This window comes from Rhinoderma darwinii, chromosome 12 (genome assembly GCF_050947455.1).
Source record: "Rhinoderma darwinii isolate aRhiDar2 chromosome 12, aRhiDar2.hap1, whole genome shotgun sequence".
Lineage (NCBI taxonomy): Eukaryota > Metazoa > Chordata > Amphibia > Anura > Rhinodermatidae > Rhinoderma > Rhinoderma darwinii.
In genome coordinates this window covers 36,962,893-36,981,834 of record NC_134698.1, presented here as the reverse complement: position 1 = coordinate 36,981,834, position 18,942 = coordinate 36,962,893, and the positions used below count along the sequence as shown (strand labels likewise).

Sequence of the window (18,942 nt, the reverse complement as noted above, 5' to 3'; positions counted from 1 at the left end):
AAGCAGGTGTGCAGGCTTTTGAGGGACTTCCGTAGACACAGGGGATGTTATATAAGAAAGTGTCCTCAGTACCCGCCTCCTATTAGAAAATGTGGAGGGATTACTTTTTGCTGGCCTTTGCTGTTGGAAGTGCTAACATCAGAGATAACACCTCCTTGCCGTACACTAGTAAGAAACGTCTTGGAGCAGAGAGTATAAATGGCTCCACGAGGGCCTATGTAACCCCTGCCACCAGAGTGATCCATTTGTCCCTTTATGTAAGTGGTAATTAATACAAAAAAACGCACCGCCGTTACTGTGATGTTTGTCTATGGGTCATAGACAGGTATGTAGCAAGCAGATATAGATGATGGCCGTGTCACCAGGGTTCTTGTTTGTGGGGGCAGTGTGTTCACCCGTGACCTTACAGAGGCAGTCCCTGGTCTCCGGAGAGCTTGGCGCGCGACTCGCGCAATCGGCCGCAAATTTAGGCCGCAGCTTCAGTACGGCCGGTTGGCCTCAAATGAAAAATCCTCTGAATGAGCCGATTTTGGGCTCAAAATGCGTGGCCGATAAAGCTGGTGAGGAATATAGCCTCCAAACCCTCAATACAATGTTGTAGAGGGGAGGATGGACCCATATGGTGCCTGGTAGTATGGTACTATTGAGAACAGGCAGTCATAGAGGAAGAGATATCTCAGGGTAAAGCACTAAAATCAAACGGGTCTCTATCTATACCAAGGATAAAATATAGATAAATATTGGGATTAACAGAAAATAATACTAAACTATAAATAAATATTTATTTAAAAACCTTCTAAGGCTATGTTCACACAGAGTTTTTTGCAGGCGGAATTTCTGCCTCAAAATTCCGTTTGGAAGTTTGAGGCAGATTGTCCTCTCCTTGCACGGAGCGCCGCGGGCATAAAACGCCACAAATATTTTCGTACGAAAGTAGGGCATGTCGCTTCTTTTTCCCGCGAGGCGGTTTCACAACCATACAATTGAAAAATGACCGCCTTTTCTTACTATCTTCAGTAAGGCTGACAGCTATCGCTGTTACTGCACTGTTGCTTGGCAACTGGATGCGTTGGCGCCGCAGATACTTTTTTACTTATGTTGTATTAGGTTTTTATAATGCTCGTATTGTTACTGATACCACATGCATCACTATTACCCTTGGTAATTACTGGTTCTGGATGTATTCCATATCTGGCACTACAATGAATTCTATTGATACTCCCATAGGGGTCACTTGTCCCCTTTTGGGCCGAGCCTCTGAATTTCAAAATTTGTTTAGCACTTTATTTGACATATTTATTATTATGTATGTATTTGTATTTTAATTTATTTAATACATTTTCGGTCTATCAATAAATTTGTTTATATAATTTGCATGTTCACCTTTTATTCACACCCCCTTTTTCTACTTCTTTCACTCTTTTTACTTTCACAGCACTAGTTTGTCTTTTTCGTACACTGTATCAGTTTTTGGCTGTATTCTGGCCTCTTTCTATCACTTTCAGCACCTTGGACAGCCTATGACCGCCTTTTCTTACTATCTTCAGTAAAGCTGACAGCTAGCGCTGTTACTACACTGTTGCTTGTCAACTGGACGCTTTGGCACCACAGATACTTTTTTACTTAGGTTTTTGATCACCTTTTCGGGAACGTTTTTTAGTTGGGGGTTTTTTGTTACTAAAATAGTGTTGATATTTAGGCTTATATCCCTATACTGCCTTTTTTATTTATAATTTTTTCTCTGCTACTGGTATTTGCTCTCAGCCGCCGTGCCACGTGGGACGGGGGAGTGATTCCTTTTTCACCCTCCCATACATCTTTGCCTTGTTGGTGGGGTATACACTGGAGGAGGTGATCTATACCATGGCACCATACGATAGGACGCTATCGTGGGCTGGCAGGGTGTGTCGGCGGCTGTCATTGGTGACCGCTGCCAAACACAATGCCGCCCTATGAGAAGAAACAATTAATCATTACCGGTTTATGCTTCACATGAAATTATTCATGTGGAGGGACTACTTAGGACTTCATGGGTGGGCTGGACAACAATCCCTGACGAAGCACCTGCGAAACGCGCGTCGGGCTCAGCAGCATACCCCCGGTCTTTGATCTCCCGACTATTTCCCTACTCTGCAGGTGTATGTATATTGCTGTTTAAACTTAATTATCTAGATTGTATTTACACCTATCTATATACCAATCTGTGCAAAAGTTCCATACCTTGTACCTGCTTTAAAATTATTCATGCACTTTAGCATCTTTGGGGGATCGTCTGACCGGATTATTATTTGGTTGTCTTGCTGCGCTATTGTTCCGATTCCATTTTTTATCTTGCGAGGGTAATGCTATTTTATTGTGCTTATTGTTGTGTGTCTGAATTTGTCTAATTGACATAATAAAGGATTTTTGGTACTTTTTCAATTATATGGTCGTGACTGTTTTTTCCTTCTTCGGTTTAGCCATAAAGTCTGCAAATAATTTCATAAAATTGGACATTAAATCAACACATTGAGGGCTTATTCAGACGAACGTGATATTCGTCCATGCAACGCGCGTGATTTTCACGCGCCTCGCACAGAGCTATATTAGTCTATGGGGCCGTGCAGACAGTCTGTGATTTTTAAAACTCACGACATGTCCTATATTTGTGCGTTTTTCGCGCATCATGCACCCATTGAAGTCAACAGGTGCGTGAAAATCACGCGCACCACACGGAAGCACTTCCGTGTGACGCACGTCATTCGCGCAACAGCAGTGAAAAGTATGAATGAAAACCGAAAAGCACCACGTGCTCTTCTGTTTACAAACATCCAAACAGAGTGTCATCATGATGGCGGCTGCGCGAAAAGCACGCAGCCACGCATCATATGGTGATGACACACACTGTTAAGTGCCTTTTGCGCACTCAAAACACCGCATTGTTTTGCGTGCGCAAAACGCACATGCTCGTGTGAATCCGGCCTTAGACATATTAACTTGGGGAATGGTATGGGGGACAGATGTTATCTCACCCATTGACTCCAAAGTAGGTGATCCTATAATCAACATAAGTCTCACAGGACATGTTATTGGCTAGGTGATTCCTAGGTAAGGTATACCCACCTCCAAAATTGTGAAAAAAAGAGAGTAACAAAATAGGGAACTCTAACACATCAAAACTTAAACCTGAGAAACAGGAGTCAGACACTATTTATATTAGAAAAGTAGAAAAATAGCAATTGTATTATCAAGATAAACCCAATGAGGGATATAAGATATACAGAGGATCCAAAACAGGATTCAACTGTATATGGGCCACATAAGTATAGAGATTAATACCACAATAATAACAGTATAATTAGTGCATACATGCAGAGTAAAAAATGCATGGTATTAATGATATGGAACAGGTAGTGCCTAGTCTAAATATACACAAGGAATCACAACAGTGCATGCTACATATTGTTTCAGGTGATCTCTGCTTTTGCCATTGTTCTGTATGAACAGCCAGCACCACATTTGATGCCGACTGCCGCTGCTGCCGTGTCGATTTTGCTGGGGCTTCTACATCCTGTTAACCTTCTCTGAAGCCGCTGCCTTGGCGACACTAAACAAATTCTCCGTTCTTGATTGCCGATGCTACCTCTGCTCAGCTGACTGGTTCGGATCCGTTCTGCCGGCTGATAATCCCCGATTGTGCTCTGGCTTCTGTGAGGAATTGGTGAATAGATGACCCGGCTTCTCCTTGCTTTCTTGGACGGTCTCCCCTCGCGCTCTCTTCTCTCCCCGACTCTTCCGCTGCTGGTGCCTCCTCCATCTACTCCGTTGCTTCCTAGGCTGAAGTTCCTGCTTTCTCCGGCAGTAACTCTGGCTCGCTAAGACATCTCCTCTGCCAGTCTTTGCTGTCCATCAATTGCACTCTTCGGATCAGTTGCTGCAGAAGGTCCACCGTGTATTTTTATTTTTTTTTTCAAATCTCCAACTGGCTCCCGAATGCCGCCGAAATCCTGGAATTTAAAGGGGAACTCTTCCAGTCAATCAGCATTCAGCAATGCTTCACGAGCACAGAATAGGAGCCAGAACCTGCTCATAAATTCTGTACAGCTCACCAACAGTTGAACCCATTGGTAAGTACCAACTGTAATAAAATAAGAGGGTAAGAAGGGGTTAACCACAACAAACCCCCTAAAAACAACATAGTGTTTCAATAATAACTTATAGGGCTGTGTTACCATGTGTCCCCCCAAGATAAACTATGGCGGCCCCTGCATTATGCTAGTTTTTGAGACAGATCTTCCTAACTCTGATTTGTTTTTTGGTATCAGGGTCTCTGCAGAATTGTATTAATTGTAGAGCATTTGCTCACTTGCTGTAAGCTTACGACAGATGTTCTATTTTATATATTTTTTTGTCTTGACTATGTTTAAGCTGATTTTTGTCTCTCCTAGGTACTGCCACAAATATTATGATTATGCCAAGGATGGTAACAAAGATGTAAGTACAGTACATTATTGTTGTCACTAACCAACAGTGTGGGTACTCTTTCCAAGCATGTTTATATTCTGTGGGTGCTGGGCATGTGAAAACCTACAACCTCTTCCTCCTCACAATGAGGCTTAGGCTACATTCACATGACAGTGAAAAATAGGCGTTTTTTTTTTTAACAGGACATTTCTTATTTTTTGCCGTGTTCATGGCCAGGCGGCTCCAATAGTACTCAATGTATCAGTTTTTACCAGCCATTTTTCAAGAATCAATCCTTGTAACGGCCGGTAAAAACTGATCCCGGGTGAGGATTCCCCGCACACATTGCTACTTTGAGCGCTGAGCCCTTAGAAGCCCCTGACAGCACTGTTCATATATGGACAGTGAAGTGAGGGCTTTCAACTATGGAGTCCCCAGCCAGAGCATCGCAGGATCTCTGGCCGGGGACACCTGTCTTGGGAAAGCTCTTGATGTCACTGTCCATATATGGACAGTGGCGTCAGGGGCTCCCTCTGACCCCCCCTGTAGATAGCACACCCCATGTAGATATCACCCCTGCCTGTAGATAGCAAACCTCCCACCCCCCCCATAGATAGCGCCACTGTAGAATCGGAGTCCCCGGTGGCCAAACCCCGCTGTGGCCAGGGATTCCGCTCTTGGAGAAGCCCCCGGTGTCACTATGTAGTGGCAGTGACATCCAGGGGTTACTCCTGGAGCAGAATCCACGGCCAGAGCTTTTCTGACAATATGGCTTGGGATTCCCCTCCTAGAGAAGCCCCTGGCGTCACTATCCATATATATGGACAGAGACGTCGGGTGCTCCGTCTATGAGCGGAATGCCCGGCCAGAGGGATTCCACTCCAACAAGGAGATACAGTGGCGCTATCTACAAGGGGTGGCGCTATCTACATGGGCACTGTGGCACTATTAGGGGTTGTAGCCCTATCTACATGGGCACTGTGGCACTATGTCACTTTATATCTTGGCACTGTGGTACTAAGTGGGCACTGTGGCACTATCAACAATGGGCATTGGCACTATGTGGGCACTGGTACTTTATATGTGGGCGCTATGACACTTTATATGTTGCCACTGTGGTACTATGTGGGCATTCTCTACAGTGGGCACTATCTACAGGGACATTGCGGTACTATCTACATGGGCATTGTGGTATTTTTAGGGGCTTGGGACCAAAAAAAAGTGACAAAATCCATCCTTTTTTTAATGGCCATAAAAAACGGATGGCAAATGGCCACGGACAGATGAACTGGAAATGGATGAAAATTTGGAGACACACTGATACAAAATAGCCAAGAAAAACTGACAGTTGATGGCCATTTTTTTCACAGTGTGAATGTACACTGTAACTGTACAATACAGCAGTCTGTGGCAACCTGATTACCGGAGCTCTCCTCACCCTTAGCTAAAAATGTCATTGGTATGTAGTATATACCAGTAGGATATTGTACACACACAGGATACATATGTTCACGCTGGGACAGGCATGGTCTTGCAGCATTGCTAGAAAGCTGTGGTTCTTAATTTTGTACTGTTGAAATGAATGTAATCCTATTGTGAGAAAGAAAATGGAAAAACAAAGGGAAAAAAGGAGTATTTTACTTTCGAACGTTCTGCAATTATAAAAAATATACAACTGTTTCTAAACTGTCTAAACATATAAAGGTGTGTGCGTGTCCACTCCCCAAGATCAAAACCCTGTGCCTCATTTAGCAAAACTGTCTTAGGCTGGGTTCCCACAGGACAGATTTGCTGCTTAAAAACCACACAGCGTATCCGACCTGGAACCCGCAGTACATTCCGTCCGAAAACAGCACCACATTGCCCACTTATGTATGTCGTTGTTATGGCGGCGCGTCCCTCCTGTGCAGTCCGGTCTGGTCTCCCTGGATGATGCTGAACTTGTGTGACCACTGCAGCCAATCACAGGGGATGCAACGTCATCCCAGGAGGCTGGACTGGACGAAGAAACACAGACTTCTGGGTAAGTGTGTTTTTTTCTTTTTCTGTAGTAGCAACAATTTTATTAACGTTTACACTGCATTTCTTTTCCGCAGCGTGGGCATGAGATTTTCTAAATCTCATTAACTTTGCTGCTACAGTAAATGCTGTGGAAATGCCGAACAGTATTCCGTTGCGGAAATTCCACAGCGTTTACGCTACCTGTTAAACCCGACCTAAGGCTGGATTAACATACAGCCAAAAACGCTGCGGCCAGATGTTACTCTAACACCTTCACTCCGCAGCCAATTTTAATTTTACAATTTTTATTTTTCCTCCTCGCCTTCCAAAAGCCAAAACTTTTTTATTTTTCCCTCTACATAACCGTATGAGAGTTTGTATTTTGCAGGCAGTTTTTTTGTAGTTTTTCATGGCATCATTTAAGGTACAATATAATGTACCGGGAAACTGAAAAAAAATATCTTTGTGTTTGCAAAAAAAAAAAATGGTCTGTTATAGGGGGCTGCCACCCTCCTTCTACTAATGTATTGTAGTGTATCGTTATTTTGACTGGCTTCTATTAAGCCCTCCTTAAAAGCACAAAGATTGCAGACCTGGGGGACTTCATTGGGCCTCCAGGCTGCCATGACGACCATCTGCACACTGCGATCGGTGTGAGATCTCACGATAAGTAGCAAGCATACTTAGCAACATTTAAATCCCTAAAAGCAGGAAATTTAAGGCTTGGTTCCCATTATGTTTTAGCCCTACGTCTAGCGTGTACTTCGTGAAATCTCCCGACATACACGCTAAACATTTCAATAGGGCTCCATTATCCTTACGGGGGTAAAAAGAGTGTTCTTTTAGCCTCCGCCGTCTGTATACCTTTTTTTTTTTTTAAAGATGAAATAATGTATATACGTTTTTTTTTTGTTTTTTTTATAACAAACATGGAAGCCATGTATGCCATTTGTCAGAGGTTTACGTTAGGTGTATACCTAGGGGAGCTTTCCCAGGGCCGACGTCCCCATCCAGAGCATTGGAAGCGCTGTGGACAAGGATTTTGGGACTGAAGAAATCCCTGACGTTACTGTCCATGTATGCATCAGACGTGCTCTGGCTGGGGACTCCGCTCCTGAAGGGAGCCCCTGACGTCACTGTCTATATAAACTACGGAGTCGGTGGCCGGAGAGTCGAAAACGTTGATGAGCACGTTAATGACGTCAGGGGCTCCTTCGGCTAGAACATTGCCAACGCTCTGGTCGTGCATCCCAGCATCTCAAATTTCCTAATGCCATATGGAAAGTGACGCCAGGGGCTCCCTCCAGTAGCGGAATCCCCTGGCCAGAGTGTGTCCGATTCTCTGGCTGGGGATTCTGTAGTTTAAAGCCCCTGACGTCACTGTCCATATATGCACAGTGATGTCAGGAGCTTCCCTGGGCCCATTGTATGCCTATACAGTGGGATACATCGCTACCAGCCTTCGGAGGTATACATTGAGACTCCTCCCATGATAGGTCCTCTTTAAAGAAGCTTTGTCACCAGATTATAAATGCCTTATCTCCGACATAATTTGATCGGTGCTGTAATGTAGATAACCACAGTGGTTTTTATTTTTAAAAACGATCATTTTTGAGCACGTTATGACCAATTTTAGATTTATGCTAATTCGTTTTTTAATGACCAACTGGACGTGTTTTTTTTATTTTTTACCAACTGGGTGTTGTACAGAGGAGTGTATGACACTGACCAATCAGCTTCATACACTTCTCATTGTTCCAGCGTGATTTTGCAGTGAAAAAAGCTGGGCTGGAACAATGAGAAGTGTATGATGCTGATTGGTCAGTGTCATACACTCCTCTGTACAACACCCAGTTGGTAAAAAGTAAAAAAAACACGCCCAGTTGGTCATTAAAAAACGAATTAGCATAAATCTAAAATTGCTCATAACTTGCTAAACAATATCGTTTTTCAAAATAAAAACCACTGTTGTTATCTATATTAGAGCGATCAGATTATGTAGTAGATAGGGCACTTATAATCTGGTTACAGAGCCTCTTTAACCCTTTCGCTGCCAGGGGTTTTTAGACATTTTGCACCTCTAGTTCTTCTAGTTTACACACTTACTAAAATAAAAAAATCTGTCTAAAACTACATAGCCATATATTTTCTCAAGGTAGACACCTAGCACATTGTCAAAGTGCCTGTGTGTATGAAATGTAATTTTTCATAAAAAAAGAAAATGCAAAAAATTAATGTTTGTGCCTAAAAGTGTGACCCAAACAGAAAATATGATGCACCACACATCCTAAACATAAAAGTTCTAGATGTGCAGAGTTCATGCATAACATGTCTACCTGCACATTTGTTCACAAAATCAACAGAACTGTATAGACACAAAATCTGGTTTTAAGCAGGAAATTTAAAGAGGCTCTGTCACCACATTATAAATGCCCTATCTCCTACATAAGGAGATGGGCGCTATGATGTAGGTGACAGTAGTGATTTTTATTTAGAAAAACTAATTATTTTTACCACTTTGTGAGCGATTTTTAGCTTTATGCTAATTAGTTTCTCGTTTTAAATGACAGTTTACATCGTAATCTTGAGGGATTACGTTTGCCTTGCTGGAAATCTCAGAAAAGATTCAGAAGTGTCAGGATTCTGAATAACATCACATCCTGACTGGAGGTAATGTATATTCATTGTCAGGACACTGCAGTAATGTTACAGTGTGTTTATGTGGCTGCACATAGCGATATAGCTATATCGCTAGTGCTGTGTAAATGAATGGAGAGAAGTGTATGACGCTGATTGGTCAGCGTCATACTCTCCTCTATACAACGCCCACTTGGTCTAAAGTAAAAACACGCCCACTTGGGCATTAAGAAACTAATTAGCATAAAGCTAAAAATCGCTCATAAAGTGGTAAAAATAGATAGTTTTTCTAAATAAAAAGCACTGCTGTCACCTACATTATAGCGCCGATCTCCTTATGTAGGAGATAGGGCACTTATAATGTGGTGACGGAGCCTCTTTAAAGAAAGTCATAAACTATAAAATACAGGGATTACACCTCTTGAAAAGTGAGAGAACCCCCTATATAGTTCCTGAAACGCGACAATCTGATGATTGAAGTTGTCTTAATGTGCTGTTGGTAGTCATGTCTACCTTCATGCAACTTTGTGACAAAGAATGATAAAAAAATAAACAAAAACTTTAACCCTTTCCCGCCGCAGCCATTTTTCGGATTTTCACTTTTGTTTTTTCCTCCCCACCTTCCAAAAGCCATAACTCTTTTTTTATTTTTCCATCAATATTGGCGTATGAGGGCTTGTTTTTTGCGGGACGAGTTGTAGATTTTTACAGCACCATTTTTTGTACCATATAGTGGGAAATGAGAAAAAAAATATATGTGGGGTGGAATAGGAAAAAAACGGCGATCTCTCAACCTTTTGGGTGGTTTTGTTTTTACGGCGTTCACTGTACGGTAAAAACGGCATGTTAACATTATTCTGCGGGTCAATACGATTACAGTGATACTAAAGTTATATAGTTTTCTTTGTTTTACTACTTTTACAAGGAAAAAACTGACTGTTAAAAATAAAATTTGAGTTTTGTCGCCACATTCTGAGAGCCATAACGTTTTTATTTTTCTGTCGATTTAGACATGTGAGGGCTTATTTTTTGCGGGGCAAGCTGCAGTTTATATTGGTACCATTTTGGGGTACGTGAAACTTTTTGATCACTTATTTCATATTTTGTGGGAGAAGAAGGGACCAAAAAACAGCAATTCTGATGTTTTTAATTTTAAATTTTTTACGGCGTTCACTGTGCGGACTAAATAATGATATATTGTAGTAGTTCAGACTTTTACGGACACGTCAATACCAGTTATGTTAGCTTTTTAATTTTTTTACATTGTGCTTGAGGGAAAATGGGAAAAGGGTTTTTTTTTTAGCTTTAATTTTTTTTATTTTTTTTTTATTTGTTAAAAAAAACTTTATTTTACTGTTTTTTACTTCTTTACTTGTCCCCCTAGGGGATATTAACCAGCCATCGTTAGATCGCTTGCACGATATACTGCAATACTAATGTATTGCAGTGTATCGTGTTTCTGACAGTCTCCTATGAAGCCCTGCTGGAGGCAGAGCTTCATAGGAGTACAAAGATGGCAGACCTGGGGGACTTTGTCAGGCCCCCAGGGAGCCGTGCCAACCAACGGCTCCCCCCCGATCTCGCCGCGGGGGGAGCGTTGGGACGTTACAGGGAGTCGCCCCCCTGTTTTTAGTAATTTAAATGGCGCTATTGAAAGCGTCATTTAACTGGTTGAACAAGTGGGATCGGGCTCGAACGGGATCCCGCTCGTTACCCAGAAGTGTCGGCTGTAACACACAGCCGACACACTCGCTCTATGGAGCGGGCCCAGCCTGTGAGCCCGCTCCATATTCCCCCACCTTGCGTGCTCCGTATATATACGGCGGATGTCGGGAAGGGGTTAAAACACAAATTTGCACTTTAAACTCCCATACAAGCAGAGGTTTACACACAAACACAATGTAAAAATAATTGATCAGGTTGTGCAACGTTCATATATACCATAAGCAGCTACATCAATAAGCGCGTGGTTACGAGGCCCATCGTATAATCTATCACAGGGCCAGAAGAGGGTGGTTTGAACCCATTTGGTCACCAAGGGATTTGATGTAGGGCGGATTTGATGTTAGGGCTAGATTCCCCAGTATGATTATTAAAGGGCAAATTCAACCCACGAAAGGAGACTGGACCAGTCATTTTGAAGAAGGGAGACAACATTTCTGAGAAAGTTGTCTAATACCTGGTTGATGGTGGCAGGCAGATGTAAAGTCCAACTTCAAGTAAGTTGCAGAGTGCTCTCTAGCGTACTCCTCTGTCGGATACTATATGCTTAGGAATTCTGTGCAAGCGAAAAATGTGTTTAATGAAGAAAGTAGCCAAATGTTTAGCAGAAGAGGAATAAAATGTGCCATATTAGAGAAACGGTCAACCACGACCCAAATCACTGTACAGCAAGACAAAGAAAGTAAGTCAGTAATAAAGTCAGGTCTTTGGTGTGAAACCTTATTTTGAGCACAGATGGTGCATGCTGTGACATAACCTTTAATGTCCCGATACAGTGAAGGCCACCATTAATGTCCAGGTTCTAGATCTAGGTAATAGCAGCGATTCTCCTGTGGTGGTGCCAGCTCACAGCCTCTGACACTGTCCTATCAGCATGAAGCTGCTTCACACACACAGTATGAGACACATTCTAGGGGGAAGGGGGATCACTTCAAACATCCATATCTCGGGCTGTGGACCACCTAGAACATCGGTTCTGGGGGCATATGAAAGAGGAGATTATAATCTTATGACACTAGGATCGCAGTTCTAGCTATGACAGAATCGGAGATATCGCCAGTTGAAAACACAGTCTGGAATGGAAGCAGTGTACTATGTGATTGGACAACGTCATACAGAAAATATTACACTGCCCAGAGTTAAAACAGAGTCGCCTACTATTTGACTACTAGAGCCACATTAGCATATTTAGAAAAATGCTCAGAACTTTGCAAACAAAGTTTTTTTAAAAAACAAATCGCACTGTTGTTTTTAGCAGCAAAGCGCCTATTACATAAGTTAGTAGATAAGGAATTGATAAACTGGTGACAGCGTCCCCTTAACTACTTTGCCAAATGGTGTATTTCCTATAAAATATACTGGATGGCTGATGACTGCTCTGTTGGTTGTCACGGCCAGCACAAGCTTAATGCAAATAATCATAAAATGTGTAGCAAAATTGAATGTTCACGAAGGCTGCATTCACACGCATTTTCTGGGGCTTTCCTTTTGCACTTTTTTTTTTCCCCCCAGAAATGCCACAGCCAGATTTTAATGTCTATAGTAAAATATGAGATCTTACATACACCACGGTTTTGGGGGTCAGTGGCGTATTTTCAAAACACTGTATGCTCTAGGTAGGACATATGCATTGCCTAAAAACTGACAATTTTTCTTTGTATTGTAGGTCTATTTGTCTCTCATCAGAATGTACCTTTCTCCGCCTGATGTGCATTGTCTGGGTCCCATTAAGATTAAATTGGAAGAGCCAAAGCCAAACATTTCTGCTGCATTGGCGGTCCTGGAGCAGCATCATGCAAAACTGAATACGACTAAGGTAAAGAATATCAAATATGTCACTCACAACAGCGACTGAAGCATCAGCCCTCCTGTCAAATAAATGCGGTGGTGAGATGTAAGAGAAGGAACAATTGCACACATAAGGCGTAAATGTTTTTTCGATGACAGAAGAGGAACCTTTTATCTCTAAGGCTCTGTTCACACTAGCCTCATGGCTTCCACTTATAACATAGCATAACCGCAATGCTGGATTCGTTTGCAAATGGATACTGATGAATTCTGACAGGCCCTATTCAGTCGGGGATCCTTCATGATTCCTGTATTTTTGACTGAAAGAATAACTGCAGACTGCTCTAATTCTTGCTGCCAAAAATACCAAAAACCCTATGGCCTGGCAAAAACGCCAATGTGAACAGAGCCTAATACTAATCACATTTGGTTCCACATGTGATGCTGTCATATTTCTTTGATTTAGGCTCAGTTCACACACAGCATACATTACACTTTTGAACCAGCCTACAAAACTTCAAAGAAATATGTTGTGATTTGTATGCACATTTCATTGCAGGTTTTTGGTGTGGTTATAGCAGTATTTTTCACGCACTAAATGAATTTAGCAGTGAATATACATTTCCGCAAAAGATTGGAAAATCTGCATCATGTCTTAAAAACTTTGTCACAGCTTACTTCAGCTTGTTTCTTATTAGGACTTGCATATGAAACACCAGTCTAAATAAATCTCCCCCATTGTGGTAATTTACCTTTAGAATGTTTATCATTTTAATTATTTTTCACAATCTTTATTGTTACAAAAAGACAACAACCATAAAAAACGTAATAATCACACACTTACAACTACCTCCCCCCTAAATGCCCTCCCTAAGCCTGGCACAGCAATATGATTCAACGTGCCCAGCCATGGGCTAGAAATGGCTACAAATTCGTCCGTGTTATTTAAAGAGGCGATTTTTAAAGATTATGTTTAAATGATTAAAGGCGTTTTCCAGCCAGTAAAAAAATGATGGGCAATCCTCAGGATAGGCCATCAATCGCTGATAGGTCGGGTCCGACTCCCAGTATCTTCGCCGATCAGCTATTTTGAAGGGGGTGCAGCGCTCGTACGGGCGCTGCTTCCCCTTCATTTCTACTTGCTCACTGTGAATCGTCGACACGCATGTAGCGGCGATTCACAGGTATTGCAGCCTTTTTTCCAATTCTCTTCAATGAGAAAAAAGGCTGCAATACCTGAGCAAGTAGAAATGAAGGGGAAGCAGCACTCGTACGAGTGCTGTACCGCCTTCAAAACAGCTGATCAGCGAGGGTGACGAGAGTGGGACCCGACCCATCAGCTATTGATGGCCTATCCTGAGACTAGGTCATCAATTTTTACTTGCTGGAAAACCCCTTTGAATGATTAAAAAAAATACTTTTAAATTTTGTTTTAAATATTCCCAACCTCAATTGCAATTTTTTTTTTCAATTATTATTTTTAAGACTTAATTCTACTTTATTTTGTTAAAAAATTCAAAGGAATTTCCAATATACAATTTAGATAGTAATATGACACCTTTGGCCCCAATTCACCTAACCGTAGATTTCGCCTGTAATTACGGACCCATTCTTTTCTATGGCCGACAGACACCTACCCGTATATTTACGGGAAGGTGTCCGTGCCGTACAAAGGTTCCGCAAAAGATAGGACATGTCCTATTTTTTGCTTTTTAAGGACTGTGCTCCCATACTTTATATGGGAGCACGGCCCGCAAATGCAGGTGGTGGTCCGCGGCCGGCCATGCCTGTAATCACGAACTATGATTACGGGCACGGTCGTGTGCATGGGGCCTTTGTAATGACATTCATCAAAACCAGTACATTTTTGACTTTCTGGAATTCTAATATTACAGCATATCGGGGAGTAAACACTGAAGGAAAGGTTGTCATGTTTTTTCTTAAATAGATTCTAGACTGATTGGATCAAACATATAGTTGGATGTAAATTGCCTCTTAATTTCCCTGCCTCTCAGCCTGGGCCTTAGTACAGTTCTAACACCTCAACCATTCAATTCAGTAGAAATCAAATGATTTTTGTGGATCGGTACTCCAATACCGCCCTTACTTTTTACCATTTGTAGATATTATTTTTTTCCAATTTAACATTTATTGAAGTTTTTATGAAAATAATTGGAAAGAAAAACAAAACAAAAGATAACACCACAGTGGAAAGTTTACAATGCAATTCTTTAAGGGCACATATAAAAAAGGAAAGGAAGGGTAGTAGGTTGGGGAGGGAGGTAAAAGATTAAAACATCAGCGTTCTTAAAAAACCTATAATGCCACAGGTGCGTACCAGTGGAGGAGAGTGGACCAAAATTGATTAGGCAGTTAAAAATGAGATGTATTCCCAGAGCAGTAGCCTGCTAAGGACTGGTTGCATTGGGTTTAATTTGGCGTTTAGCAGTAAGGATCAGAGCGCTGGAATTCTATTAATTCCCTCCATGTGTTAGAACATTGTTCTGAGGCAGCTTTAGTTTTTCCTATCAGTTACTCCATTCTAATTAAAGGGGATATTTCAGCAAATCATTCCTTTAAAGAGGGAGGGTCCTGACTCTTCCAGTGACGAAGAAGGATATGTTTTGCTTCCTGTAGGGAATAGCTTATCAATGACTATTATGTTTGGAAAAACTAGTGGGAATCATAAAGAGTAAGAGGGCTTTAGGGGTATTTGGAATAGATAGACCAGTCATTTCATGATAAGGGTGAGAGCTTGTGTCTAAAGTATATAATAATGTTACTTGGAGAGGTTGTATTTTTTATTATTATTATTATTATTATTATTATTATTATGTTAACTCTTACACCAGGTGTACACCACCAAACTAAATCATATTCAAATTGGAAAAAAAAATGGATTCGAAAAAACTGTGTCGTGACTAAAAATGAGCTTTTATTATGATTATCTAAAATATTCAACAACATATGATAAAACATAGGCAGACTTTGGGCATACGTCGCATTCACCATCAGAAGTTGCACTGAAATGATTCTTGTCTTTGAGAACTGTTGGATACTATTGGCAGTTGTCTCTCCTATGGCGTGCAAGGTACACGCCATAGGAGTTTAAGGACAGTGACATACGGCACTGTATATACATTGTCTGTCACGTTGGACGCCAGTACAGTTTTTTCCCTTGTGGAGCATAAACCATACAAAGCTTGTTGGACAAATGTATAAATATTGTGGCAACACATAACATTTGAGTATTAGTCAAAGATAAGAAATATTTGTCTAGTTTATTGCATTCAGTATTACTTAGACTACATTCTAACCATAACAATGTGGCAATAACTAACCAACAATTATTGTGTATGAATGAAACACACATTCAGGTTATAAGTATTAGGCTGGTTTTATTAACCATCCAGCCTATTGATCCATTAGAATAAAAATATTACCCAAACCCTGCCTATGTTTTATCATATTCTGAGTATTTTAGATAATCATAATAAAAGTAAATTTTTCCCAGTCCCTTTTCTATTTCAATTTGAGCTTGTGTCCAAAACCTGTATATAGGCTATATATGTGACATAGTCCCCGTGTACACGCCCCTTTGTAGATTTTTAAGACTAATACTAGGTTTTGTTATTTCTCCATATGATATCATGCCAAATTTTTTTTAAACTATTATGCATAGTCTGATTAATTAAAATTGGAGAATTACCATAAATATATAGAAGTTGTGGTAAGAGAACCATTTTAATTCATGCTATTTGTCCCACCACATCCATATTTAGCCTGGGCCAGAGGTTTTGGTTTTAACAAAAGAATTTAACAATGGATTTATATTAAAGTTAAAAAAAAAAAAACAGACACACATTTTGATATATAAATTCCTAAATATTCAAAACTATTTTGAAACTTAATGAATGGAGAATTAACTGGTGGAAAAGGATCCAAAGGTAACAAACAGGATTTCTAAAAGTACACCTGCATTCCTAAAAAGGAGCCGTAACGGTTAATGCTTCAATAGTACTTGTTAAGAAGTTGTTGTTTTTTGTATCTTCAAGAAAAATTAGAACATCACTGATGGTTATCATCGTTTCTAATCGCTACTGAATCTCTGTGATGTTTCCTAGCTAAAGAAGATGAAAGCAGATGGATATATATAATCAAGTTATTAAAAGCGGTACCAAAATCGTATTCTTGCAGAACAGCAAATAGAATGGATTATTCGGCAGTCAATGGCTTTTATTTTATCGATTAAAAGTAGTGCCCCGTTACCAGCATGTTGACGCAACAACTGAGCCAAAATATATTAGACTGAAATATGGAATGGGTATGTCAACCAAAACCCGCCCTCCATTGAATTTATCCAGTTTCAAATCCTAGGTCATAGGTTATCGATATATCAGAGACAGAGGCGTAGCTAGGGGTTTAGCACATGTTTATGTATATAACAACCATCATCCCTGTATATAACAACCATCATCCCTGTATATAACAACCATCATCCTTGTATATACCAGCCAGGCTACCCCTGCCATATAGTTTTGTACGACGTAAAACTACTGCTCCCAGTATGACCGAACAATGGTAAGGATATGCTGGGAGTTGCTATTTCACAAAAAAATCATACCACCCTATCGTTTCGCTGCAGATCATACAGTGACTACAGTACTGATTAGACGCAGAATAAACATTTACATTGTGATTCATCGGTGATGTCTTTTCAGATTCTAGTTCTTTTTCTCTTTTCTTCTCCATCCTGTCCAGACCTCTATGATAACTTCTCCCGGCCACAGCCCATTTCTGCAGTTTGCCGCTCAGATGTCTTCAGCTTCTTACTTTTCAAACATCTCTGCACTTATAAATGAAGATAAAATTCTCATAGTGCCACACACTACGCACCTAAATATTAATATTATATGATTATAATAGCACCATACACAATGTGTCCAACACACACAGTGCTCCGTGTAGATAGTGCCCCCATAGATCCCCCTGTAGATAGTACCCACATACAGCCCCCTGTAGATAGTGCCTCACGTATAGCCCCCTGTAGATAGCGCTCTACATATAACCCCCCTGTATATAGTGCCCCACATATAGCCCCCCTGTAGATAGTGCCCCACATATAGCCTCCTATGGGGCACTATCTGCTCTCTTTAGAGCAGGTCTGCTGGAGCTGAAGGACGCTTGAGTCGTTGAAGGGTGCTGATTGGCAGGGCAGAATGACTTGACTCGCCAATCAGCCCCTCTCAACAATGGAAGTGGTGCAATGACGTCATTGCGCTGCTAGCGTCGTTGAAAGGCGCTGATTGGCAGGGCAGAATGACTTGCCGCCGCCAATCAGCGGCTTTCAACAACGGAAATGCTAGCATAGTTGAAAGGCGCTGATTGGCGGGGCAAGTCATTCTGCTCTTCCAATCAGCGTCCTTGTTAGGCGCTGAACGGTCGGGCATGGAACATTCGGCGCTTATGCATGTAATTGTATCTGCATCATATAGACGCCCGAAATGTAAAAATATTTAAAAAAATATCCAATATTCACCGTACACTGTAGCGGTAAAAAAAGGACAAAATGTCTAATCTGAGTGGGTAGGCGACGGCTGGTTTCAATTGCGCCGCCGCCCCCCCCCCTCAGGCAAGCCGCCCTGTGTGGCCCGGGGCCACCTCCACCCCTGCCCCCCCCCCCCGCTAGCTACGCTACAGAAGAGACACCGACGCATTGCTTGTATGCTCAAAATCCTTCTCTGTCGTTTGTTCATCAAACAATTGCAGTAATATCTTTTGAAGTACGAGCAGCTTGATTCCAACCAATCATTCACAATGTTTACAAAGTAACGTTCATTTGGCTTTGATTTAACCAATAGCATATAATGACTATCTGTTTTGTCCTGAAGCAATCATAGACTTAGGAGGCGTTTTAAATGTAAAACCATGAGTTACCAAAATATACCACGTCATAGATGCTAGGAGTCAGACTGACCCTTTCCCTTATAGTGAACAATGTCATTCTCCAGAAGCTTCAAGGATGATCGGCTCCTTATCACACAAAAATAGCTAAATATGAATCTGTATTCTCCATAGCAAGAGAGACCAAATATAAACATTCAGCTCAAGAATAAATAACATAGAATTGTTTCAGACAATGCTGGCATAGATATATTAGCCTTAAGGCAACATGAAACTATGGATCTATCAGGCCATAAGATGGATTCCAAATATCCAAAATGGACACCACCATACAAGATAGAGTCTACTCAAAATGGAATAATTTAACACTTTCACGACCGCAGATATGTAAATCTACGTCCTGAAAAGGTATTTAAATATGGCGCTCGCTCAAAGGCAGAGCGGGTG

General features: G+C 41.3%; 1 protein-coding gene across 4 annotated transcripts in view; it reads left to right on the top strand.

Annotated features, from left to right (window-relative positions):
• Positions 1–18,942, top strand: part of VPS39 (VPS39 subunit of HOPS complex) — a 449,085-nt gene that overhangs the window by 325,074 nt on the left and 105,069 nt on the right. For all 4 annotated transcript variants that reach the window (XM_075844598.1, XM_075844597.1, XM_075844599.1 and 1 more), the window contains 2 exons: positions 4,428–4,473; positions 12,470–12,619. In XM_075844598.1, the coding sequence (XP_075700713.1) occupies positions 4,428–4,473; positions 12,470–12,619 (196 nt within the window). The remainder of the gene's footprint in view (positions 1–4,427; positions 4,474–12,469; positions 12,620–18,942) is intronic.